General features: G+C 48.6%; 1 protein-coding gene across 1 annotated transcript; it reads right to left on the bottom strand.

The window, feature by feature from the left end:
• Nucleotides 1–16,618: 16,618 nt before the first annotated feature.
• LOC119385446 (solute carrier family 22 member 16) lies at nucleotides 16,619–18,094 on the bottom strand. The gene has a single exon (XM_037652878.1). It carries the CDS (start codon nucleotides 18,092–18,094, stop codon nucleotides 16,619–16,621), a length of 1,476 nt encoding a protein of 491 aa, XP_037508806.1.
• Nucleotides 18,095–22,669: the final 4,575 nt, after the last annotated feature.

Raw genomic sequence — 22,669 nt, forward strand, 5'->3', positions numbered from 1 at the left:
CTCCCTCCCGGCAATGTTCCTTTTCAGGGAAAGCGGATTCTGCATCCACATTTCGAACGTAAATGGTATTCTCTCGCATGCAGTGTGTACGACTCGACAATGCAGCCTTTTACTGAAGGCTCATAAGGTGTCGACTAATCACCTCTGTGACGTTGTAAATATGCGTGACCATGGCGTGCGCACGGGGGGGGGGCAGGGGCGCGGCCGCCCCCATATAGTCACCTAAGAGGAGGGGAGCGCAAAGTTTGCCCCATACATTGACTTAAAGGTAGGTGGGGGGGGGGGGCGCTGCGATGAAGCTTCGCCCCCCCCCCCCTCCTTGAGGGGAACCCTGCGCACGCCTGTGTGCGTGACCCCCCCAAAATACACTGCTGTCCCCGGGCAGTGACGTCATCCTTCGTACGCCCGCATCACGTCGCTAGCGCCGCCATGTTGGATTCCGGCAGTGTCCTTTGCTTTGTCGATAGTGTCGTGTGGTGCATTGCAGTCTGCTCAATGGGTGTCAACCAACAGCGTGGTTTTTAAAATGTGTTCTCACCAGCCGATTTAACGAGCATGCCTTTTTTTTCTCTCTCTCTCATTTTCTTTTTTCTTTCTTGCGGCGCTTATCAGACAAACCGGTACTATAATCGCGGAGGCCTCAAACCACCTAGAGAACTTAGTGCGGTGCCGTACATGTGTCATCAGCGCAACTTCTTTCTCCAAAGGGTCCTTTAGAGCAACAAAAGGGGTTTACTGCAAAGTACTTTACTTTTAGAAGTATACACGTTGCTGGGCTAGTCGGTTGTTCAAGTACAAGTCACAAACGTACGCCTGTTCTTGTCCAAGGAAATAGCGAGGAGGGGTCCAGGGGAGCGCAAACTTTCGACTGTTTATTCAAGAGACAGTGCAACGAAATATATATGCACAGGCATGCGCAGCAAACTAGGCACACATCGAGCGCATACTACCCTAATCACAACCTGTGATCTATGAGCTTGCTCTCTGCCTGCGAGAGACAACGACGTATCACTGATACACATGGAACCTCGTGCTTTTATATGAAATGCCTCTATAGCACACTGAAACGCGGTTCCGAAAACACAGCGCGGTTTATTATTGTATCTCCGCCATTGTTCCAACTACCTCTTCCTTCTCCACAGCAGACTACCCACTACTAGTTTATGTCCCAAGTGCGTCGTGCCAGAAGAAGAAGAAAAGTATGCCACAGATAGGCCCCCCCTGCAGACAAGTGGCCGTGGGCACTTGAAGAAAAAAAAATGGTCAGACTGAGCTTGTCAGAATGGGTGCCGGCTTGATCCTTTCAATGCTGACTGTGTCTTCATGCCCATTACGCAGGATTGTAAAATGATGTTCAGAACGCTTGATGACTGGGAAAGGACCGTCATAGCGAGGCTGAAGAGCACGGCGAGACGCATCGACACGAACAAAAACGTGTGAAGATGTCTGTAGGTTTGCCGGCAGAAAAACGTCGTTCTTAGTATGAGCTGAAGTTGGTGATGGGCGCAAGTTTTGCATGAAGACCCGCAGACGCTGGACGAAAGAAGATGGATCCGAAACACTCTGCGTAGTAACGGGGCTGACGAGGTCACCAGGCAAACGGAGTGTGCAGCCATAAACCATCTCGGCTACAGAGCAGGCAAGTTCTGGCCGAAGTGTTGAACGCAGGCCGAGAAGCACGATAGGGAGGTGTGATACCCAATCTTCGGCGTGAGGCTGCGAGGCGAGTGCTGCTTTTAGATGACGGTGGAGTCTCTCCACTAAGCCATTTGATGCTGGATGATACGCAGTTGTGCGAATACGCGCACAACCCAGTAGAGATGTGACAGAGGTGAAAAGCGCTGACTCAAACTGTCTGCCTCGATCGGTAGTCACCGTTGATGGTACACCGAAACGGCTAATCCAGGTAGCAAGAAAGGTACGAGCAACTGTTTCTGCCGTGATGTCAGGCATTGGAGCTGCTTCAGGCCACCTAGTGTACCTGTCAATACACGTAAGCAAATACGTATTTCCCCGACATGGAGGTAAAGGCCCGACAATGTCCAAATGAATGGTGTCGAAACGTGCATCAGGGAGAGGGAATTTTCCCCATGGAGGCTTGGTGTGCCGTTGTACCTTGATACGCTGACACGCTGTGCAAGTGCGAACCCAGTCACGAATGTTAGCGCGTATGCGCGGCCAGACATAGCGTTCAGTGACCAGGTGTTGCGTAGCTCTTACGCCTGGATGGCAGATGGAGTGGAGGGTGTCAAAAACAGCACGACGCAGCTGTGAAGGAACATAGATACGAGTGCAGTTGTGTGAAACATCGCACCAGAGCGTAACGTCGTCGTCGGGAAAGTTGACTTGTTCCAGTCGGAGGGAAGTAGAGTATCGGAGTCGTGGAAGCTCATCGTCTAATGCCTGTGCCTCCGCGAGCGAAGACAATGAAAGGTCGGTGGTGCCTGTCGTGGCATTGATGGTAATACGACTGAGAGCGTCCGCTGCACTGTTAAAACTGCCTTTTACATAACGTATGTCTGTGGTGAATTCGGCAATGAAAGCAAGGTGCCGAAGTTCTCTAGGAGTGTGCGTGGCACTGCAGGAACGTAAAGCCGAAACAAGTGGCTTGTGGTCGGTAAGAATGGCAAATTGTCGCCCTTCAAGGAAGTACCTGAAATGCTTCACCGCAAGGTAGGCTGCGAGGAGCTCCCGTCCGAAAGTACTGTATCGGCGCTCAGTGTCGCGTAACTTGCGGGAGAAGAAGGAAATTGGAGCCCATGCACCATTGATCCATTGATGAAGAGCGGCTCCAACTGCTTCTGAAGAAGCGTCCACCATGAGGCTAGTGGGAGCAGTTGGTGAAGGGTGATGCAGGAGGGTGGCCTGGGCGAGTTTGGTCTTAACGGCGGAAAAAGCTTGATCCGCGACCGTGTCCCAGGGAAGTGCGGCTGACTCGGCTTGAGAAGTCGAGAGTAGTGCTTCCAGAGGCTGCAGCAGTGTAGAGCATGTAGGGATGAAGCGGCGATAAAAATTGACGAGTCCGAGAAAACGTCGCAGACTACGTATGGACGTGGGAGGCGGGTACTCGAGGATAGCTTGAACCTTGTCAGGTAGAGGAGTGATGCCATCTTTAGTGATCTGATGTCCGAGGAATGCTATCTCCGAGACTCCAAACTGACACTTTTCTACATTGATGACAAGGTCGTAATCACGCAGTCGAGTGAAAAGCTCACGTAGATGTGCCTTGTGCGTTTCAGCGTCCTTGCTGGCAACGAGAAGATCGTCGATATAGGCGAAACAAAACGGCAAGCCTCTTGTGACTTCGTCTATAAAACGCTGAAATGTCTGAGCTGCGTTTCTCAAACCGAAGGGCATTCGTAAATACTCATAGAGCCCAAATGGGGTAATTATTGCAGTTTTGGGAATGTCAGAAGGCTCAACGGGGATCTGGTGATAAGCTTTCACGAGATCAATCTTCGAGTATACTGTTGTGCCGGTTAAAAAGGCAGTACAGTCCTGAATATTGGGTAACGGGTATCGATCTGGAACGGTGACTGCATTGAGAGCCCGATAATCACCACAGGGCCGCCAGTCATTGTTCTTCTTGGGAACCATGTGTAGCGCCGACGACCACGAGCTTGATGACGGACGAATGATCTGCAGCTGTAACATATGCTCAAACTCGTTGCGAGCAATGCGAAGTTTATCAGGGCCAAGTCGGCGAGGGCGGCAGTGAACCGGTGGGCCTGTGGTTACGATGCAGTGGGTCACAGTGTGCTTGGGGGTCTTATCCATTGGAGACTGCGTTGTAATCTCCGGAAACTCGTTGAGCAGAGCTGTATATGGTGACGTAGGCGGTTTCACGAAAGTGGGGTTTAGGGCCGTAGCGCGTGACAGAAAACCATTGACCGATAAGCCGGTATAGCTATCCACCAGGCGACAGCGGTTCATATCCACGAGCAGATGAAAATGCCTTAAGAAATCGGCGCCTAAGATTGCGTAGCGTACGTCTGCTATCCAAAATAACCACTGCAGTTTCCTTTTGAGACCGAGATCAAGGGTCAGAGACTTCTGTCCGTAAGTTGCGATGACCGAAGAATTGATCGATTGTAAAGGAGTAGACTTCTCGCGGACGCCGGTCAGTTTTGGACGCTGGAATTATGCGGACTTCGCTCCAGTGTCCACCAGCAAGCGAAGACCTGTGGTTCTGTCGGTGATGTGAAGAGGCGCTTGATGCTTGGCCTGATCGCCCGCCGCTGTACTGACGATCGGCCGGAGCGTTTCCCATGCGCCATGAGCGGGTGCACACATCGCGAGCCGCGGCACGAACGCCGGATATATAGCATGTGTTCTGCGGTGAAAAGCGGTGCTCGGGCTGGTGGAGGGGCCGTTGCGGAGCAGGCGACGTGAAGATGGTCGGTGTGGACGAGGATGGTCATTTAAGTTATGAATGCTCAGCATTGCAGACGCAAGTTCGACTTCAGCTGCGAGATCTTTTACCGTTTCTCGAAGGGAATCTGCTTCAGCAATCGGAGAGGTTGGGCAGCGTTATGACTGCCGGAGCCGTCCCTCATGTCATCGGCCATTCGCCAGCTCCGACAGCGTCTTATCCTGAGCTGGGACAAGATCCATTCGCACGGTAGGTGGAAGACGCTGTAGAAACAACTCACGTAGTATGGATGTTTCTAAGCCGTCCGCTGGTCCCCAAGCAGGTGCTGCCGGTGACGTAGAAACTGTGTGGGACTGCGGTCCCCGAGCTCTTCGTGCACAGAAGTTGCTGAATGCGCCGATGCTTAGGCGGACGAGTCGGTGAAGAAGAGCCTGTTTGCGTCGCATATGGAGTGTCACCAGGCGGGCCCACGAGATGTCGCGTATTTCGGCCATTGCCTGTGGCGGCAACGCTTCAACGAGGAGCTCATGCTGCGAACTTCTGACGTGATGCGATGAAGCGGAACTTGGTTCTCGACTTGAATGAACTAAGGAGGGATCGGCAAGCCACACTGTGGTAGCGTTATGGTATAGTACCTCCAACAACGCAACGGACGAAGGGTACATGGCCATCAGTGGCAGCGGTACCAGGGCTGAGGCCGTCGAGATGCTCACGCTGCTCCATGGAGTCGCGTTCGTAGTCCGGGTCACCATAAAGATAGCACACTGAAACGCGGTTCCGAAACCACAGCGCGGTTTATTATTGTATCTCCGCCATTGGTTCCAACTACCTATCCTTCTCCACAGCAGACTACCCACTACGTTTATGTCCCAAGTGCGTCGTGCCAGGAAAGAAGAAAATATGCCACACCTCCAATTCTCGAGCCGTGGTGTCGCCGCTTCTACCCGACTCTGAATCTTACTCAAGCACGGCTCACACTTAGTGGATGCGGTGGGTCGCAAATGTGCCCCATCTTTACCTTTTAGTGAAAGCTCGTTTCCCGCGCACGCTCATTCACGCACCTTCCGTCTGGCCGACATGCGTCGGCGCAGGAGAGCGGAAATTCATAAACAACACCGGTGGCACATTTTGTGTGCGAAACGCGCCCGCCGGGGGCGCAGGGAAGCGCGCGATGCCGAGACCGACCACGTGCGCGCGGTAGGAACAGAAGATTTTTTTCTTTTTGTCTGAGCCACTGTGACAGCAATCAAGGGTCGCTCTGCAGTGTAGACACACCTTGCAGAACATTTACTTGACATTCCAGAATCATCGAACCCCATTGTGAGGCTGCTGCCAGGAAACGATGCGTTATATTTTTTTACCTCGGTGATTTTTTTGTTCGTCCAACTCGAAAGTAGTTTTGTGTGTGTGTGTGTGTGTTTCTCTGTGTGTATGTTTCTCTCCCTCTCTCTCTCGTCTGTGCGGCGTGCGTGTGTGGTGTGTGTGTGTGTGTGTGTGTGTGTGTGGTGTGGTTTGGTGTGGTGTGTGTGTGGTGTGTGTGTGGGTGTGTGTGTGTGGTGTGCGTGCGTGTGGCTGCGTATTCGTGCGGTTCAGCTACGCGGTCTCCGTGGCCTTGCGCATAGGGAAAAGTAGGGGAGCGGACTTACCGTAATTGAGGCGCCTGCGCGTGGTTTCGCGGAGTCCTCGAACGGCGCGAATCATCGTCGCGAATCTGGTGTTGACGCGCATGGGAAGATGATCCAAAAACAAACTAGCCGTAGAAGTGAGGAAGCACCATCGTGCTAACCACCGAAATCGCCTGCGGTGGCCTCCCACTGCGCATGAATGGTCGGGAACTAACGTAACGGTGGCGAAGTTACACTTTGGTTCTATCCTTGGGGGACGCCTTACCGCGTTCAGCATACACTTCCGACGTTTTATTGGTTTTATATTAGCGCGCTCGCCGACTGCGAAGCTTCGGCCCAATTCCTGGGAACGTACGTTTTTCTCGTCGCGTGTTTTAGCGGCTGGTCGATCGTCTCTTTAGCACTCGTGCATGCGTACCGGCAGCCATAGCAAATCTGTCTTTTGACACCAGGTCGCGTGGATGGCGGGGAAGAGGACCGAAACGCAGTGGGTGCCGCAGTGGCGCCGCATGGGCAGGAACACCTCCAACATCACCGCACCGATAACGTCTGTCATGTAATAAACGATGCGCGTACTACATCCAAAGCTACATTCGTGTTGCACCCGCTGAGCCTGCCCTCGCTCCTACGACCTCGGTTGACTGTTCCTATTTGTGTTGGCAACGAGGTGCAGTTTCCGAACTCCTCCTTTCGAGGCGGGCGCGATTTGCTCCTAGGTAGTGTGGGGGCGCTGCAGTCCAACTTTGCGCCAAGTAAACAGCCGCTCTCCACTCTCCGCTCGCTTCCCTGCCGTCGCAGTCGTGTCTGTGTTGGTGTCGGTGTGCCGTTTTTTTTTTAATCTGTGTGTAGCCTCGTCGCCCTCTGTGCGCGTGGCAGGCTTTCACGGTCTTCTGAAGACAATTCGAGACGTCGACACTCATGCAAACACTCGGACATCCACGACGTAGGACTCTCTCGATGTTGATATCGAGGACCGTCCAAGCGTTAACCACGGGTGGACGCACCGAGCACATGTGTACGTGTGGACCTTCTGATATCCTGTGCGTGATGCTGTAACCTTCGGGACGTCATGCCGACGGTTTTGTGCCCGGGTGCACCACGGGTATAGAAAAACCCCCAGAAACGCCACTTTTTCTCTCCCCGTCGACCCATTGTTACTGCAGAAGTGGCAAAGGTCATTCCACGCGCGGACAACCTTTGGGGAGACGTGCAAGTATGCGATCTTCACTTTCAAGAAGGTGACATACTGAAGACACATAAGTAACCAAAATGAGAAGGTCGAAATCGACCGTGGTGCGTGGGCACTGAGGAGTGATGTAGTTCCTCGTTTATTTCCGAACCTGCCAGTGTACTTGTCATGCAGCCGCAAAGACGAAGGTCGCCGAAGAAAAGGGTACTGTACTACCTCAACAAACTGTACAGCTGCCTTGCGATCTGCCGGAAGAATCCCTCAACAGGTACCCGCTCCTTCAGAGAACTTCAGTTTTTCTGACCTAGTGGAAAAGTGCTGCACTTCAGCTTCCCCCGCAACTGAAGTTGGCGGTCCCTGAAGAGCCGGGAAAACGTCCGGTAATCATTTTCTATAATGCAGAATTCAAAGAAGATCTACTGCATCCTCAAGAGCACTGTCATCCGCGAGGATTTGACCTACGTGGTTTCGGCGAGCGGTAAATTGCTGAATAAGTTTCCTTTCGATACGCCACTGCGATCACTACAACAACACTACAGCGAAATTTACTGCAGAGTTGATTCACGTATACATTGTAACCCGGGTGCATTTTTTTTGCAAGACAAAATGCCAACAACGACAGTGCTATCAAAGCGCAGAGGGAAAGAAAAAAAGCTAAACTTGTGTGAAATTCGAAGCTCGTGGAAAGTATGCATTAAACATGCCTTTTCAATTTCGTAAGCTAAAGGCGATATATTAGTGAAATAGTGTATGATCGTGGCAAGTGTTTTTGTGTCAATAAATTTGTGTTCCTATGTCTTATTTATTATTGTACCCTCAGGGCCCAAGGGAATTACAGAGGGGAGTGGGGATATACATAAGGGAAAACAATATGAAACAGCAAGGAATAACGAAAAAAATTGCAAAATTTGCGTTTTTTTCTTTAATGATTCTAAATATTCCCTGACAGACATCCAGAAATTTGAATACTTGGAAAAAAAAGTCCACTGGTTTATGTCACCTGAAGAAAAGATAACGTTGTTTCAGTGGGATTTTCAACGAGGGTCGTACCTTACAGCAAGGGATCAGTTTCAACTTGCTTTAGGGCAGTGCACGCTGAGCTAATGTGTAGAGCGTCGAAGATCCAAATGCTATGACTCGCGGAACCAGCTTTTAAATAACTATTAGCAGAAAACAGATGAGTCGCAGCATTTACCGAGGCTTTTAAGACGTAGCTCATACAGCTGAACTCTGAATTTTGCTTCTAGTGTCCGAATAACGAGAAAAAAGGGCGGTGTACGGCTATTTAATCTACGAGTGCACGCGTAACTTACGCGAACTACGTGTTTCTACCGAGGTCCCGGAAAGACATAGCTCGGTTATCTAGGCCCGAAGTTGTACTCCTCGTGCCTAAAACAAGAAGTTGCGCGGCAGGGCTCTTTCTTAACCTGAATTCGTCGGATAAACGCTGCACATCGCACCTAGCTGTAGCAGACGACCCTCGTTTGGTTGGCGCAAAGTTGGACTGCAGCGCCGCGGTGGCGGGAACTGCAGCCGGCCGCCTGCTCCCCGCAGGCGAAGCGGGGAGTTCGGAAAACTGAAAAAGTATCTATAAACGTTGGAGAAAACAGGTTCGTCTGTCGGATACGAACATCTAGATGCTACTCTTGCAGAGTGCGAACAAGGCGCTTTACTAGGTTGCGAATACGTATTCTGGACATTATTTTCTACTCACACTGCAATATTGAATCAGCACTCGTTAAGTGCCTGTGCACTGTTCCTTTCGAGGCGGTTTCCTGTGCAAGAAACTTATGGAAATTTTGTTAGAATATCTGAATCGCAGTATTCTGACTGTGCATTTGAAGAGTGACGTGGAAAGTGCCTCATGTGCTGCACTTGTAATAGACGAGCACGAAAGTTGCAGTTAGACATGTCTGTAGTATGGCCGGTGGTCTATAAAAAGTCTGTCTAGGAGGTTTCTTTAGATTCCTTTTATCTGCATATAACCTGCTGCTGGCGATGTCAAAATTGTAAAATTTGTATAGCTCGATGTGAGCTTTAAATTGCTCACTTTATTTCGCTTCAGAATTATCCGGCAGTGACGGGCACTATATTTTGAATAAAACTTCAAATGTAACGTTAATGTAACGACACGTTTCAATTTTCGAAATGTAGCTGGAACGAGTTCCTTTCTCATTACAGGAACTTGTAACGGGAACTCGCTCCAATATTGGGAAGGAACGAGGAACTAGCTTTCGTTCCTGTTTTAGAGGAACGTGTACAACACTGCTATATAATTAAAAAATTGCAGTGGCTTAGCTCGGCTATGCCAGGATATACGTAGCGTTAGCAAAGGTTCAGCTGATTATTCTTAGCTTTCCAGATTGTCTAGGATTATTAGCCTTCTTCTGTTCATTCTTCGTACGTTGAACCGCTAATTGCCAGGCAACTACTTAGGGATTCAATGAGATAAGCTTCTCGGCTCTTCTGCGCCGTTCAGCAGCATTTGCGCTCTCCTTCTCCATGGTGCTACTCATACAAACGCCAGTCAGAGGCGCTATCAATCGGCTCCAGCGCAGTGTCAGCGACTACACAACAAAGGCGAATAGCTGCGCGCGCGCTGGCGCCAGTGTGTCTGCCATTAGACGTCACTCCTCTAGAATGACCAGCAGCGGCGAGTCGCGCACGGCGGTGGTGGAGTCCGCGCGCGCGCCGGCGCCAATGTGTCTGCCGTGGCTACGACGCCACTCTTCCCGAAGGCGCAGACCAGCAGGGGCGAGTCGCGCGGCGGTGGCGGAGAGCGCGTGAGATCGCGGTGGCGGAGAGAGCGGTGAGCCAGCTGTGTGACATCACTGATCCTCGCGCATGTGCAGCACGGCTCATGAGGCTCCACGCGAAATTGGCTCCGGCTAGGCAAGTGTAGCTAATACTACAAAATTCTTCCGAAATATTAACAGAAAGCTTTTGTGACTGAGCTGAAGCAAGCCAGAGGAGGGGGCTCAGCACTGATGACACGCTCAGCCCTTTCTGTTTTGCAATCCGTCTTTGCCGCAAAACTTTGGTATGTCATGCAAGTATTGCATTGTTCAAGGCAACATACAGAAGCTCCATCGCGTATCGCAGTTTTTCGTTTGGACGTCGAATTGGGAGAGATTCAGTCGAACTAATCTGTTTAGACGAGTGAACAGGGAGGGTTGGGATTACCACACCTTTGCATACGCCAAGTAGTAACAGGTTCCTCGTCTTCCGCAATACAAATTATCCTTTCCTGCGTACGGTGTGCCAACTGAGACTGAGGCCTACTTTACCTGGATATGTGGTTGGTACGAATCACATGACGAGGTTGGCTGTCGCGGGTATCTTAAAGGGGGGTGGTGCCACCAAATTTGTGGCTTGCGCATTCCTTTGCTGTAAGCGTTTCCTATAGCTCCAGGAAGCATGATGCATGCACCAACATTCATGTATTCTCGCTAAATAACTTAATATCGCCTTTTGATTTGGATAACTTTCGGTTTCGGTTTCTGGGCGCCGAGTTGGGGCAGTGACGTAGAAGTGTAGGAGGCGTGGTCACGTGACCCACAAGGCTGTGACGCACATAGCCAGGAAGCGATCGAAACTCTGGGGAGGTGATGTGGCAACCGATGCTTTGCCGGTACTACAGTGAACTAATGTATTCTATAGTTCATTACAGCCGGTACGTACGTTGCGGAAGTGGCGGAGGTCCGGAGGTCACTCACGTTCAGGGTGTCGGAACGGAACGAAAACCAGAAACGAAAAACGAAAAAAACGATATTTCTGACCGGAACGAAAACGTAACCGAAACTTTATCTATTATTTCGTTCCGGAGTGAAACCGAAATTTTTTCAATCGTTTTTCGGTTCACGAGAAAACTTGGCAATCCGGAACAACTGAGGTCATGCAACATGAGCAGTTATGCATATCCTAGGGTACAGTATTAGCGCGTACCTCAGGCAGGAATCCCAAAGCAAAAATATGCTGAAATTGTGCGAACAACGAAAACAGTGGCAATATTAACGCTATTGGACTTTTGCGCGCCTCTCACGCTGGCGAGCGTGGAAAGGGCGTTGTCGGCACTGAAGTTTGTTACAGCGAAAGCTGTTATGAGATGACGTCCGATTTTGGCGCCATAGTTGCGTGCCGCCGCCGGTGTCCGTAACTGCTATCGCGTGAAATAAGGAAAAAGAAAATCAGAAACAACTTTCTAGGACCGGATGTGTGGCAGCCGAATATTCCACCACGGAGCCACGCTGGTGCTTGTAACTCGATCCTTCGAAAAAATACTCTATACTGGCGCCATGTCGGGCAAGGAATCGTGTTAGCATGTGTAATATGGCGTGCAGAAGAGTAAAATAACAAACTGGCGTCACACAATGCGAATTGCGCAACGAGTCGGTCGTTGAATGCTTCCAACCCGTTACAAAGGGCTCAGTCATAATTGTTCATCGTCATCAGCCACAGCACGAAGTCCACATAATGCCTTAGAGATATGTAGCGGGTACCACGATTCTCCGAAAAATGACGAAAAAATGGCATAGTGGGTGCTTCGCTACTTCAGAAAAATTACGATGATTTCTGGCGTAGTGGGTACCTTGCATGGGTACTTGCATTAGTTGCCCCAAGAGTCTACAGCGGGCTCTAGAAAGGCCGCTCTTACAGCTTTCGCTGTGACTGCTGCGTGTTCCGCGCAGACCTGGCGATGCTTTTATAAGAACAGTGGTCTCGCACATCAGATAGTACACTCAATGACGTGCTGCTTCTGAGATCGTGCTCACTCCCTTGACACAAAGCATTGAGCCCGCTAAAAAAATCGTAATTGACGTTTGAGAAAATAAGTACTATGACTTTAAAGTGTATACTGGTTTGTGCTAGTTGGTAGGAATTCGTGGTAAAGTTACTCCCGCTCCTCTGAAGAACGTGTTTTACCCCTGTCCCACTTTTTTAAGTGGAGGGCAAGTAACTCTATCTAATGTTTTTTTAATGATTATCTTAACTTCACATTTTCGCAGAAAAAAACCGTTACGAACCGTTACGGAACATTTTTTTTTTCGCTCCGGAACAGAAACGGAACGGAACTTTTTGCGGTGGAACGAAACTAAAACCGAAACGAAAAACATTTCGTTCCGACACCCTGCTCACGTTACTACAGCAGATTTGGTGTGACGTCACTACAACTTTCGTTGCCCATCCTACAGATATACGTCACTGTTGGCGCGCTAGCAATGGGTTTCGATCGGGAGAATGAGCATTTAGGTACACTTTGGAAGTGAATTAAAATATATTCTAAACGTTTGCTTTGTCCGACCATTCGTGTGCAATGTCCTTGCATACAGAGGAAACCCACAACAGGCTTGTTATAGCCTCGAAATTTGATGGCACCACCCCTTTAAGGAGGTTATTCTAAGTGTACGCTTTTTATCTGTTAGATTTTCTAATGAGTATCTGTTTTCAGTGACACGTAAAAAGCTGTACAAAGATGTATGTGATGCTGTTCTACCTGTACCTCTGTACCAGTGGAGGTCAAGGGCAAGATGTGCTTAAGAGGGTGAAGAAAACGCAAGTGGCTCCTGCCGCGAAGTCTTTCTTTTTTAAGCTTCACACAGGTACATTATCTGTCAAGGCAATTCAAGAAGACCGTGGTCTTTTCTTACCTTGGGGGCCTCATTTGTAAAAAAAAAAAAAAAAAAAAAACCGGAAACTATAGACCACGTTTTCTTACATTGCTGGGAAGGAGTTTATTTTTGGGATGTACTTCAAAGGACGATAAAGAAGGATTTACCGTTAGATCCACATGGTATAAGATTTCTGCCAGTAAATGACGAAGAGGGACTCCCCTTTGACTTGATTATGCTAAATGGCCTTCACTGTTTATGGCGGGCTCATATGGCGGGATTTTATTGCGATCCAGATGCACGGCCCGCACGGATGTATTTTCGTGAGTGTATGACCAAGTTTGTGGAACTGCGGAAAGCTCAGGAGTTCGTACCTGAGTGGTTGTCGAGGGTACGACAGCGCTCAAGGACAGCGCTCAATTTCTTGACAGCGCTCAAGGAATTTTAAACTTGTGTCTGTCCAGTAGGACAGACACAACTTGTCGTTTCTCTCATGTGCTTATTGTTTGATGTACATGTCTAATAACAGGCAATAAAGCGAGAAGAAAAAACCGGCATGGCTCTGAGGTAGAATACTAGGTTCCCACGCGGAGGGCCCAGGTTCGAACCTCGTTCCAGCCCGGATATTTTTTCTTATTTAGTTTTATTGCGATAGCAATTATATGGACAGTCTCGGCTGAATTTGGCCGTCGCCGCCGTCATGCACCGTATATGTATAGGTATGTATATATATATATAAAAGGCCCCAAGAAAAATAATTCAGAAAAATGCTCCCGAAGCGCGGAATCGAACCAGGGACCTCTTGCTCCGCAGCGAGCGGCGCTAGCCACTACGCCACGGAATGCAGGTCCTCCACGTAGCTAGCGGCGAGCGTTATATACACACTCTTTGCCGCTGGACGGACTCAGAGATGGCCGGCGCTTATAAGCGTTTCTTCATTACCAGCGAGATGGCGCTATGAGCATGACAGGCGCATTTAAAAGTCGTCGGCGGGCTCGCTCGCTTCTTCTTATATTTGCGCAAGGAGAACCTTGGCCTTCCGCTGTCTGCTCGCGCGGTTGTCTCGTGGTGAGGGCAAGAGGGATGTTTCAAGCTTTCAACGTGATGTCCGCGCTCATGTTACGGAGCGCCGCTAAACGACGCCGCTAAACGTTTTTTAAATGCGAAGCATTTCTTAGCGAATTTCTGCGACTTAGAGCGTATCTATCTATCTATCTATCTATCTATCTATCTATCTATCTATCTATCTATCTATCTATCTATCTATCTATCTATCTATCTATCTATCTATCTATCTATCTATCTATCTATCTATCTATCTATCTATCTATCTAGCCGCCTACGACTTTGTGCTCCCGTGGTCGCTTGGTTAATCGAATGTGCACCAAAATTGGTATGGCGTAACATGACTGTACGACGAACATAAATGACAAGTCATAACATGAAAATCATGACACGCATGTCATGTACAGCATGATTTACATGCTACGCTCATGGTGCGCTGGCGGCCGTTTCGCCTACGACTTTGTGCTCCCGTGGTCGCTTGGTTAATCGAATGTGCACCAAAATTGGTATGGCGTAACATGACTGTACGACGAACATAAATGACAAGTCATAACATGAAAATCATGACACGCATGTCATGTACAGCATGATTTACATGCTACGCTCATGGTGCGCTGGCGGCCGTTTCGCTAGCTTGATATACACCAAAATTGGTATCTTGTGACGTGACTGTGTGACGAACATAAATAACACGAGTTAACATGACAATCATGACACGCATCTCATGTACAGCATGACTTACGTGCCACGCTCATGGAGCGCTGGCGGCCCGTTCGCTAGATTTATATACACCAAAATTGGTCTCTTCCGACGTGACTATGTGACGAATATAAATAACACGAGTTAACATGAAAATCATGACACGCATGTCATGTACAGCATGATTTACGTGCCACGCTCATGGTGCGCTGGCGGCCGTTTCGATAGCTTGATATACACCAAAATTGGTATCTTGCGACGTGACTGTGTGACGAACATAAATAACACGAGTTAACATGAAAGTCATGACACACGTGTCATGTACAGCATGACTTACGTGCCACGCTCATGGTGCGCTGGCGGCCGTTTCTCTAGCTTGATCGACCCCGAAGTTGGTATTGCGCGACGTTACTGTGTGACGAACATAAATAATAGGAGTTAACATGAAAACCATGACACGCATTTTCCTCAATGACATACAAGACGATGTATGCAGCTCTTTGCTGGCTGCTTCGCATTACATCGATTCCCACAATGCGTGGGGTCTGCCGGCTTTTTTTATTTCGCGCGATAGTGGTTACGGACACCGGCGGCGGCGGCGGACAACTACGGCGCCAAAAACGGTCCTTGTTCTGATCTCATAACAGCTTTCACTGTAAAAAAAAGAAGGTCCCTGGATCCGCCCCTACATCTCTTTAATGTGACTTCAACCAATATTATTGGATAAAGTTGAAGCGACATAAGCTGCAAGCCCGAACAAAAACAAGAAAGAAAGCATAGTTTCGCCTCAACGGCGAGGCAATGAATGCGATATAAAGAAATTGGAATGTCACAGGTGTTCCACGTCGTGTCCGCTGCATCCCTAGCCACGAAGTTCGCATAACACCCCACCTAATGTTGAGCTCTCTATTATCAACATCGGCAGAGTTACTGCTTCCGATTAGAATCGTTCTCTCGGAACTAAAGGAGGCATGACACCTAATTTTAGACCATATTGTGTGTTATGTTTGTTAATTATCAGTGTTCGTTCACAAACAAGCTGGCGAAATTTTAGCGCACTTGGTTGAGCGCTTAATTTATATTTGAATATTTTTACAAACATGTGAGCGGCCGAGAGTTCAGCAACACTGGGGCACTCGCGAGCCGTGACGTTACAAGCTGCTTGCAGTGCGAGCGTCTGCATTCCGGCGAACGATTTTGTTCCGGGGTCAGCTGCGCGTGAAATCGAGCTATTTCATTTTTTTTCCAGCTTGACATTGAAAGTGAAGGATTTTCAGCGGCTTAAACTATGGTAGGAGACGACGGCTCCGCTGCATGCAGCACATGACGTCACACACGCCATGGCAAAATGGCGGCCGTCGGAGGTTATAAGGCTTACCTTGCACTGAAATACTCTTGTACAGTGCATTTTTCATACATGTATAGGCAAGGGCGTCCGCAGAAATATTTCCAGGGGGGGGAGGGGGGTTCACTACCGTGACTTGACCGGCAAGGTTAGTCAATAATATGTAATAACGTGCAGAGTTGGCTGGCAATCCTGAAGGCCCTTTCACACGGATATGCGGACCTTTTGTGTGCTAACGAACGTGTGCAGCTTATTGCTACTGCATAGAAAGATATTATCCGAAATTCCAGGGGGGGGGGTGGCAGCCGCCCCCCCCCCTTGCACCCCCCTCCGGACGCCCATGTGTATAGGCACAATAGACCGCCTACTTCTGTTTTTCGGTGAAAACTGCATTTTTCTGGGTCACTGTAGATGACGATGACACCAAAAAGAAGCACCTGCACATCACTAACTTTCGATATAGCCGACTGGCTCAATAAAGGAAATGCACAAACAAACGAGAAAATGTTTAAATTATCGTGTACTCAGCTCTACCAAAAAACATATATATGGAAGCAAAATTACGAGTCTGGTTAGCTATAGCACTCAAAATAAAGCAAAAAATCGTGTCATTTGAATGGATCTCATACAATGGCGACTGCTCGTAGACGACGTCGAAGCATAATTCACAGCTTGGGCAGCGATGCTCACGAAACCTTGTAGATCGTACGACGTCTACTGCTTGGCCTTGGCGCGGCGGGAGCGGCCACCTCGCACGGAAGACGGCGTCTTGCTGCCCTCGGAGCCGATCTTGCTTTTTTTGCTGCCCCCGTCCGCCTGCACCGTGGCAAGTGTGTTCTTCATGCGCTCGATGTTCTGCTTGCTCGCTAGCGAGGAGCGCTTGGACGCCATCTTGGTGCACTCGACCGTGGTGGCGGGCGGAAGGCTGCGCAGCGTCAACAGTGAAACGAACAGGATAAACTCCGCCGCTATAAAAGCCACGTTCTCGCGGCCGATGTTCTTGAGCAGAAGGGAGAGCATGGCGGAAACCGCTCCGAAGCGGCCGCAGGCGTACGCCCAACCGATGGCCGTAGCGCGCAGGGCCGTCGGGAAGAGCTCCAGGACGTAGACGAAGCAGACGATACCGCCGGTGTAGTAGAAGGCCACGTGCACTTCGGTCAGTGCCTCGGTGACAACCGCCGATTCTCCCGCAGTGACGTTCAAGATGAACAGGCACTGGACCACGCAGAGCGCCGCGAACAGCGAGACGATCACGGTGAGCATCGTGACCTTCCTGATGAGCAGATGCATGATCACGTAGCCCGTGAAGTTGAAGAAGAACGAGGTGTACGGCTGCCACGGCATGCTCCGCCGCTCATTGGTGTACACGACGACGTACAGCGCGAACGCGTTCGAGAAGAAGGAGCCGAACATGATGAGGGCACGCTGCCGGATGGAGATGCCGCTCAGCAGTGCGTCGACAATGGTCTCCCGGCGATCCGCGCTGCGGTTCATGTCTGCCTTCACTTTGTCCAGCAGGCACGCCGAGCTGGGCAGGGGAAAGTGATTGGTGTTGGCAGCGGCCAGAACGACGCCTTCCGCTCGCTGGCACTGCCCGGCAGCGACCAGCCAGCGGGGTGACTCGTAGACCGAGAGGTAAGCCGGCAGCAGCAACAGGGCCGGAAGGATGAATGTGGCCAGTTCGAGATCCCACCTGAGGCTCCATTGCAGCATGAAGAAATACCAGACGTCGGAAGCCAGCAGACCGAGCGTTCCGCTCACGGCCACGTGCAGCGGTCTGTTGTTGTGGGTGGTCACCTCGAAAAGAGAAATTGCCGAAAAAATCAGGGTCAAGGTGGAGCTTCCCGCGCTGAAGAACTTGAGTGCTGCGTGCGTCACGTAGTCGCCGGAAAGGCAGCTCGCACTTGCCGAGACCAGGAGCACTAGAGCCGCCGCGACAAGGACGGGCGCTCGGCCGATGCTGTCCGCCACGTACCCAGCCACCAGGGCGAACACTGCGGCGCCCGAGTTCTGAACCACCGACATGACGGCGATGAGCAGCTTTCTCTGGCACACCAGGTTCCACGCGCTCACGACGGTCGTCCTCGCCCGCTCGACGTCGTACTCCCACTCACGGCACGGCACCGCGCGAGATACGTTGCCTTCCGCTTCGTAGACGAGGCATCGGTCCGCTTCTTCAACTGCCGACATGTTGGATTGCGGCGTCGGCTGCTTGCATCTGTAGTCCACGCTTCTCGAGATCAGCGAGAACGCCAAGGCATGGCTGTTCGCCAAAAAACGCGCCTAAAGCGCAGAGCAGCATCAACCGCTTCTGGAAGGTGCCGTGACCGAATGCGTCGTTACAGTCAAAGGACTCGCTTACCAGCAACGCCTTCGTCGGCAGAATGGGCGAGACGAGAAAGGTCATCTTGCAAGATCAAATCTGCTACGTGTTGCTTTCTTGAGGCGTTTCGTCGAATATCCCGTCGTCGCAGATCAAACTGACGCAGCATGCGTTGTAGTAGTAGTAGTAGTGTCCTCTACTGCATGGCTCATACCCACTCAGGGGGATTGGCCAAGAAGTTGTCTTACAAAAAAAATTTTTTAAAATAATATTTTGAGTATTGAATGCAGATGCCAATAAAAAGAATAAATAAATAAATAAATAATAGCAATGCATATAAAAAAAAAAACACGTACGCATCAATGAAAGAGTGCAATAATAGTTTTTTAAACATACAGATCAGACACTTTAATCATTGTTCCGAATAGGAATTAGAATAAAAATAATAATAAGAAGAAGCACAATAGATATCCGCTTCTTCTTCATCAGCAGCAGCTGCAGGCACGTGATTATCAAGAGCGCATGGCGATCGATGCTTATAAGCTGGTCTTGGCTGGCTGATCTTTTCCTCACAATGTGATCCCTGTTTCTTTGTAAAAGAAAAATGAGAAGAAGGGTACAATATTGGGAGAACTCGGCGTTGACAGCTTCTCCAGAGTACAAGCACCTTCTATTTCCTTGGCACAGCGATTTAGCTAATTCAAGGTTGATGGAAGTTGCCGTAACAGAAATTCGTTGCCGCGTTACGTCCCTCAATTTTTACTTCCATCGATCAGGTTTAGTGAACTCCTCTCTGTGCCTCTTCTGTAATCAGGAAGAAACGATTGGTCATTTTTTCATATCATGTCGCCGGTTCAACACATTCAGGAAACGAATACTAGCACCATCTCTTCGAAAACAGGGCCTGGAATTATCAGAACCCATTCTTTATTTATTTAGTACATACTGCAGACCCTTAGGTCCAAGCAGGTGGGCATTTTCAATAGGACATGGTTGATACAGAAGTGACATAACAATTTGTTTAGGGTTGTGAGATACAGTCATAGTAAATACAAAGGTGACATGGAAAACTATTTTATAAATAATGCGAATAACGGCATACTGAAGAAAAGAAAGGATACTACATGGCAATACTACATAATATTGGCGATTACAGAAGGAATAAACAATAAATACATAAACACAATAACAAATACAAAACAACAACTCAAACATTTTCGCTATTGACGGCAAAAAATGCAAAAATGCACTGCAATCAAAATATGTGGAAACTGAAATGGTGAGACAATCAAATTTTCGTGTGGAAGGAACGGTGAATGTGAGGAGGAATTAATACTAAGAGGATGCCTGAGTTATTTCGTTCCAATCTGTGACTGTGCGTGGAAAATACGAGTATTTATAAGCGTCTGTTCTGCAGAAATAAGGTGTCAATGATTTGGCGTGATGATGCCTTGTGGGCCTGGTTGATAGGGGTGTCAGATACGGAGATGGGTCAATGGCAAGTTTGCGGTTGAGAAGAAGAGAAAGCAGGTCCATTCTAATCTGTTTTCGACGCGCGCTAAGAAGGGGAATGTTGTTGGTTTTCATTATTTCAGATGGAGAATCAACTCGTGAGAACTTATTGAAAATGAACCGGACTGCTTTCCTTTGTATTCTTTCGAGAGACTCGATGTTTATTTGAGTGTATGGGTCCCATACTGCACTGGCATATTCTAATTTAGGTCTTATTAAAGAATAATAGGACATTAATTTAACATTACTTGGGGCATCGCGAAGTTTATGTTTTAGAAAGCAGAGCTTCCTGAATGCAGATGAGCAAATGATATTGACGTGTGTATTCCAGGATAATGTAGTTGTTATTGTAACACCCAAGTATTTATAATTGTCGACTTGCCTAAGTGGCAAGGAACCAAGTGTGTAAGTAAAATGAAGGGGCGTTTTTTTTACGCGTAATAGGGAGGAGTACGGTTTTATCAGCGTTGAGGACCATTCCCCATCTTTCACACCACTGAAATACATTATTTAAATTGTTATTTAACTCAACTTGGTCGTCGGGACAAAAGATTTCTTTGAACAATACGCAGTCGTCAGCAAATAATCGAATTCGAACACCACGGGTTACTACGTCAACTATATCATTAATATAAACCAAGAGAAGCAGGGGGCCTAACACACTGCCCTGGGGCACCCCTGAAGCAACTGGCAAACTTTCGGAAAGTTGACCTCCAATGTCAGTATATTGCTTCCTGTTCGTAAGGAACGCAGAAATCCATCTGATGAAGTGTTCAGGGATGCCAAGGATTCTAAGCTTCATAATTAGTTTATCATGCGGAACCTTGTCAAAAGCTTTGCTAAAATCAAGGAATATTACGTCTACTTGGCTGTTAGAATCAAGAGATGAAGCGAACGAATGAACTACCGTTATTAGTTGGGTACTCGTTGAATACCCTTTCCGAAAGCCATGTTGATATTCCGTTAGCGCAGCGTTATTTTCCAGAATTTCACGCACACAATTAGCTATAATATGTTCTACAAGCTTCCAGCATTGGGATGTTAGTGAAATTGGACGATAATTCTGTATAAGTGACCTGTCACCTTTTTTGAACACAGGGACTACCCCGGCAGTGTTCCAGTCATTTGGCAATTCTGCAGTCATGAGTGAGACACGGAACAAAATGACAAGAAATTTGGCAAGAAACTCGGCATAGCGCGTGAGAAATATGTTAGGGATTTCATCGGGACCACAAGAACTCTTTGTTTTCAAGTTGAGTAGCATACTGAATTCTTTTGGGACCACTACCCTGAGGTACAGCCACAGGGATGTTTTCCTTGCTGTTCAGGAATACATCATTGCTACTAAAAGAATCTCTCGCTAAATTCCATGGGCATTAAATTTTTCATTACTCATAATTGGCACTTTTATTCAATAATTATAAGCAAATAGCGTAACAAGGAGTCACAACATGCAGAAAATATAGGACGAATTCACCATCTACTCGGCCGATCCCCTTTATTGGGTATGTGCCATGAGGAGAGAACAACAACAACAGCCGCAGAACTTTAAACCAGATCAGGAACCCACATCAGTATTGAATATTGCCCGGGTCCTTAGGTCCTTCCCACGATTTTAAAAGATATTTAACACCGTGCTCCTTGAGACACTACGGCGACATCTTCCTTGCTCCTTCAATGAACCATTCATTGAATTCAATTTTGTTTTCCTTTTTAGATGATACGCGCGGGTGGTCACTTTAGGCCGAGTGACGCGAACGCTTTGTAGTTGTTGATGATGATAATGAATACTATCTTATCCCTTTGTCATGGGAATTGGCAGCTTTCAACTACCTTCAACCACCCGCTCGTTGCGCAATTCACACGTAACGCCAAGCTTCAAGCACTGATTGACCCATTCGAGAGAAAAGGGAGAGTAGCCCCCTCGTTGCTGCCCGCTCCTTTAAACGACCTTCTACTTCGAAGACCTTCTACTTCGGCTTCGGCTAGTTGATCTTCAGTTTTTGCTAAAGTGGTGTAGCGCGAAGCAGGACAGCGAACTCAGAAACGATGAAGAGAAGTGCTATACTTCCACCTGAAGGTTTATTATTTCCTACCGACATTGGAGACGGAGAAAAAGAAAAGAAAGAAGAAATAACGTAACAAAGAATGCGAAATGCGACATACAAAAAGACACCCCCATCGCCCACAGTCCGAGCTGGCGTCTTCCAGGAATACCATTTGAGATAAGGCTGAGGATGGCATGCATGGGCATTCCTCAGGTGTTATGCGAGCTTCTTTCACAATCGTGTGGGTGCGGTTGTCCGCGTGCAAAAAGAAATCCCCTTCGTTTATTCGAACGCGCGGGCGCAGCCGCACATGTATGGCCAGAAAGCCCTCGCTTCGGTTTCTGACATTGTTTGCATGATTATCACATCCAGTTCTGCCTGAATTAGGGGTAGGGAAGAAGCGATCGCTTCCACAAAAGGCGGCTGTTTCGTTAGCCAGCCTCGCATCCAGCAAAAAAGCAGAAGCGCGAGCAGGACACGGGCGCACTCGGACTCAAACTCACTAAAATGTTTCTCAGCCAGACTCACGGCTACATCCGAGTGAGCCTGAGTCGACTCATGAGTCCGTTAACGTATGCCTAGCTATTTCGACAATAGTGTCGATGCTTTTTAACACGAATATCTCGCATAATCGGTGCTCTGCGGGCACCTTTCGATATCGGGATTTTAAATACGATTTATCAGTGGTTGCAATCCACTGAAGACATTGTTATTGAAAGAGATGACTCACACGAGATATTTTTATGAAGAACTTCCCGCGAAAGAGTTTGCGTGCGAAGGTAAAGGAACCTCTGGTGAATCACTTTGTTTCGAACGGCTTGAGGCTGCTTTCATAGGATAAAGAGGGATTCTTTGTAGTTATGTCCCAAGAGCAGTTTGGGC

Source organism: Rhipicephalus sanguineus, chromosome 3, assembly GCF_013339695.2.
Source record: "Rhipicephalus sanguineus isolate Rsan-2018 chromosome 3, BIME_Rsan_1.4, whole genome shotgun sequence".
Taxonomy (NCBI): domain Eukaryota; kingdom Metazoa; phylum Arthropoda; class Arachnida; order Ixodida; family Ixodidae; genus Rhipicephalus; species Rhipicephalus sanguineus.